The sequence below is a fragment of the Penaeus vannamei genome, chromosome 8 (assembly GCF_042767895.1).
Source record: "Penaeus vannamei isolate JL-2024 chromosome 8, ASM4276789v1, whole genome shotgun sequence".
Classification (NCBI taxonomy): domain Eukaryota; kingdom Metazoa; phylum Arthropoda; class Malacostraca; order Decapoda; family Penaeidae; genus Penaeus; species Penaeus vannamei.
In genome coordinates, this window is record NC_091556.1 from 23,983,677 (window position 1) to 23,988,294 (window position 4,618).

The 4,618-nt window shown below is 35.5% G+C and overlaps 1 protein-coding gene across 1 annotated transcript in view; it reads left to right on the forward strand.

The window, feature by feature from the left end:
* The first annotated feature begins 1,341 nt into the window (after nucleotides 1-1,341).
* The window catches only part of LOC138859070 (bifunctional peptidase and (3S)-lysyl hydroxylase Jmjd7-like), a 7,627-nt gene continuing 4,350 nt past the window's right edge, over nucleotides 1,342-4,618 (forward strand). The window contains 5 exon segments of the mRNA XM_070124067.1: nucleotides 1,342-1,802; nucleotides 3,733-3,841; nucleotides 3,944-4,027; nucleotides 4,212-4,365; nucleotides 4,514-4,618. The exon segment at nucleotides 4,514-4,618 is cut by the window's right edge and continues 49 nt beyond it. Of these exon segments, the coding sequence (XP_069980168.1) occupies nucleotides 3,799-3,841; nucleotides 3,944-4,027; nucleotides 4,212-4,365; nucleotides 4,514-4,618 (386 nt within the window). The 5' untranslated portion in view covers nucleotides 1,342-1,802; nucleotides 3,733-3,798.

Here is a 4,618-nt window from a genome sequence, read left to right on the forward strand (position 1 = left end):
GGAGAGAGGGGGTAGAGGTTTCCTGTCTGACCCTATGTACAATGAGGCCTAGTTTGAGTATGAGAACTGCTACCTCAGATTCGATGTTTCTAGGCAGGGCAGCTACTATAAAATACATTATGGGAGCCACCCGGCAGTTTAACGGCCATGACATAGTTGGACACAGAGGGCAGCGGGCTGTGGAGCGAGTGTTCGGCAGGGTACCTAAAATGCAATTTCTGCCATTGACGGGGGATATGTATGGAAGCTAATCACGACACTCCACAATATAAACTTGATGAGGGAGGTCATGCCTCTGTAAGCTAATCTTGGCAATATTGGACTTACGTGGCTGCCATTGCGTCATAATCAGCGAGGCAAGCAATAAGGTCGTTAGGATTTGGGTAGGAATAGGTTTACCAGTGAGGTCAACCAGGGTGGATAATGCACGGGCTTGGGGCTCAGCAGAACTCTTTCTGTCTGTCTGGCTGCCCCCCACCTCTCTCTCTCTCTCTCTCTCTCTCTCTCTCTCTCTCTCTCTCTCTCTCTCTCTCTCTCTCTCTCTCTCTCTCTCTCTCTCTCTCTCTCTCCATATATACATATACATATATATATATATAATATATATATATATATATATATATATATATATATATATATATATATGTATGTATGTGTGTGTGTGTGTGTGTGTGTGTATTATATATATATATATATATATATATATATATATATATATATATATATATAATATATATATACATATTTATATATAGATAGATAGATATACATATACATTTGTATATACATGTATGTATATATGTATGTATATATATATATATATATATATATATATATATATATATATATATATATATATATACGTATTTGGATATACTTATATTGCAACTGTTGATTAGGAAGGGTGGCACTACCAAATAACCTCTCACCTATGAATTTAGGCTCATCTTGCAGTGGAATAAATGAAATAATAATAATGATGATGATAATAATAATGATGATAATGATATTAGTAATGATAATGATATTAATAATGATAATGATATTAGTATGATAATGATATTAGTAATGATGATGATAATAATAATAATGATGGTAATTATAATAATACTGATAGTAATAATAGTAATGATAACGGCAATAAATTTAATGATAAAGATAATGATGATGGTTTCGATTAAAATTATGATGATCACAATAATAATGATAATGGTAATAATAATCATGATAATGATTATTATTATTCCACATCCATCCATTCCTCTGCATGCCTTAAGCCACCCTCACTTCATAAGTGAGAGGTTATTTGGCAGTGCCAGCCTTCCTAATCAACAGCGTTACCACAGGAGTCACGACTCGCTTCCCGTTCGACGCCTGTTGGACAGGACATGGCGGTGTCTTTTTCTCGCTGTGAGATCGGGCTTGAGACGGTAGTCGTAGCACAGGCATTTTACAGCTACTTTGCACAGCTATTTGCAGCTGTTTGTCTGTTTATCAGTAGATATATAGATAAATAGTTGGATAGATAGATAGGGGGATTGAGATGGACATACTGACAAACAGGCAGGCAGACAGACAGACAGACCGTCAGACTGACATCCGTTAGTAGATAGATAGGTAGGATAGAAAGAAAGTTCACGGGTTTGTGTGGTACAATGTATTACTTGTCATTGAGGAGAAGCACTCATCTGTTATAGTTGACATTAAAGAGAGTAAATTTGGAATGGCGGCATTTAACACAGCTGCCGGAAACGCACGTGGTAATGTTTATACTTGGCATCTGTCAGCTGACCGGAGTTGAGGTGAGATTTCAAACGTCAATAATTATCAATCCTATCCTTTGATCCTTTCATGCTTGTACTTTACATGTTAGTTCGTTTGCAATACAGCATTCGACAGTGTATTGGATGCATAATACAAGTACAATATTGTTTAGGATACATTCTCTGTCTCTAAACTATTTAGATTGGGTATTTTTTAAAAATAGAACTGCACGAAAAAGATATAATCAGTGTAGACACGTAAAGCAACACAATGTGGTGCAAAGAATAATCAATAAATTCAGTCAGGTAATGTATACCAGCATACTAAGTCTAGCAATACTGTGATATCCATGCTTTGTGCTCCACCAAATATGTTCTAAAAAGGTTGAATTTGGAGACCTTCCTGGTAATTTACTAAATTCTAAGTAATAGAACTTGCATGGTTTAGGGCTCTTGGCCATTGCTGGATCACACAGTACACACGCTATAGTATTGCTCTATGTGGATCTGTTGTGAATACAGAATTCTTACAAAAGATTTAGCACATTTTTGCAGTACTGAAAAATAGGGTATTTAATGATACTAGGACTCACCTTCAAAAGACTACCAAACAAAAACAAAAAAACTCATTTTTTATCTAAGTAATTTTACACTATAGGTCTACAACAATTTTGTCATCTATGGATTCCTCTTACTGTAGACAGCAGGAGAGGGTATGAAAGGTACCAGGACAATTGTAGGGTAAAGCATGAAAGATATACACAGAATCAGTCACTTTAATGTATAATGCAGTGGTCTGTGCCCTCTTTCACCCCCCCCCCCCCCCCTTGAGGCTGCCCTGTAGCCCCTGCCTAGGTAAACAAATAATCCTGCACATATTCATGGCAGGAGAGAGTGTTGGACAGACTTAGCATTAGGTGCACATCCCCCTGCATTAGATGATATAGTGACTGATTCTGTATGTATTATTCATATTTTACCCCTCAAGTTTCCCTGGTACCTTTCATGCCCTCCCTTGATATCGGAACAAAGATTGTCACTAATGGGCTGGGGTTTCCACATAATAGTTTCTATATATTGCAGTCTGTTATGCAGAACTATGATGTAGCATTATCTTCTAATGGATTAATTGAAATTTGATTTTTATGTATTTTGTATTTTTATAATTGATATGATGAGCACTTGGCAGTCAGTTATTAATTCAGATTTTGAACCACTGAGTTTTGGTTCTTGCACATCAGCTGTGATATTTAAGAATAAATAATTTTCCAAGGAGTTTCTTATTAGAATGAAAAATGCAGCAGCATATAACAGAAATAAATATTTTCACTGGCTTACAAAGGGGTGGCTAAAAGGGTGGTAGCCTTGGCTATCCAAATGGGTGAGGGGGCATTCAATCAGAAAGGGAAGTAAGTCGGTGATTTTGAAATTTATATTTAAGTTGAGTAAAGTGTTTATTTCATGTTTCAGCTGTGTTTACATGTTCAAATATCTCCCTTTCTCATAATATTTCTCAGTACTTCTGTGGACTCATACTTGAGCCTTTGAGGCAGACAAGGCCCCAGGCATGCCATTGCACATTTTTCTGCCAGTGATGAAGTGTAGCTGTACCTTCCATTTAGCCTAATATTCCTTACCATACCCTGTTGTAACTTTCATAAGAGCTAGTGCAATGCTAGGGACTCTTTGATTTAATAAGTGTATTTCATATTGTACCTTATGCATACTCTGTCATCCTAAAACTTCATTTATAATTCATTTACTGGGAATGAAAATGGTCTGTCAGAATTTTCTTATTTGTTAACATGTTCTCTGTATAGGTTGATTGCTTATCTTAAACATTATTAGTTGATTATTTCTGCAATCTGCTAGATAAATACCTTATTAGATTATTTAATTAAATATTTTCCTTTTGTTTAAACAAAACACTAGAATTTATATGATGCCAAAGCTATGCTTATATTTACAGAAAGGGCAGAAATAGCTGGAGATGATTTTATTATCTGAAAGAGGGTGAAGAAGGAAGTTTATCATAATGTCAGATGCACAGAAACTGAATAGTAACCATGTTTCCACAGGTGAGGAAGGTGCAATTTATACATGTGAAGTATCTTGATAAGGTACTGGTAATAGACATTAAGATACTCACATCTCTTTTATTATATTTTCATATCATTAAGAAGCATTGGATGACACCATATATAATCCAGAGCCCCAGGAGAAATTAAAGGACTGCTTGCTGCAGCTGTGTTCGGAAGCAAAAGGTGAGATTAGACTGTACTGTATATAGTCAGAATATTTTGTTTACATATAATAATGTGAATAAATTTAGTCTTTATATGACACTGAATCATTTCATCAAAGGAATGATGGGTTGTAGATGAATTGTGTATTGAAATTTATTTGATAGTATGAATCAGACTCAAACCCATTATCATATTTCATCAGAACTATACTTAAACAATGAAGTTCCCATCTTGGACATAGTTCCAACTCCACTTCAATTCTACCGAGACTGGGTTTCTGCAAACAAGCCAGTAATCATTAAAGGAGCTGTGGAACACTGGCCAGCAATTAAGAAGTGGTCTTTTGATTACCTGAGGTAAATATGGAGTTATTTTTCTCAGGCCTGAGTCTGTTTATTATTATGAAACACGGAAGTAAATTCATATCATTATCTATAACTTGATCAAGGTACCATTATTACCATTTAGTTGTCATTAATCTTAATTGATGATTTTCTGAAACAGAAAAAAAATTGGTGACAAGAGAGTTAGTGTAGCAGTGACACCAAATGGCTATGCAGACGCTCCAAACAAAGGGTATTTTGTGATGCCAGAAGAACGATTCATGCT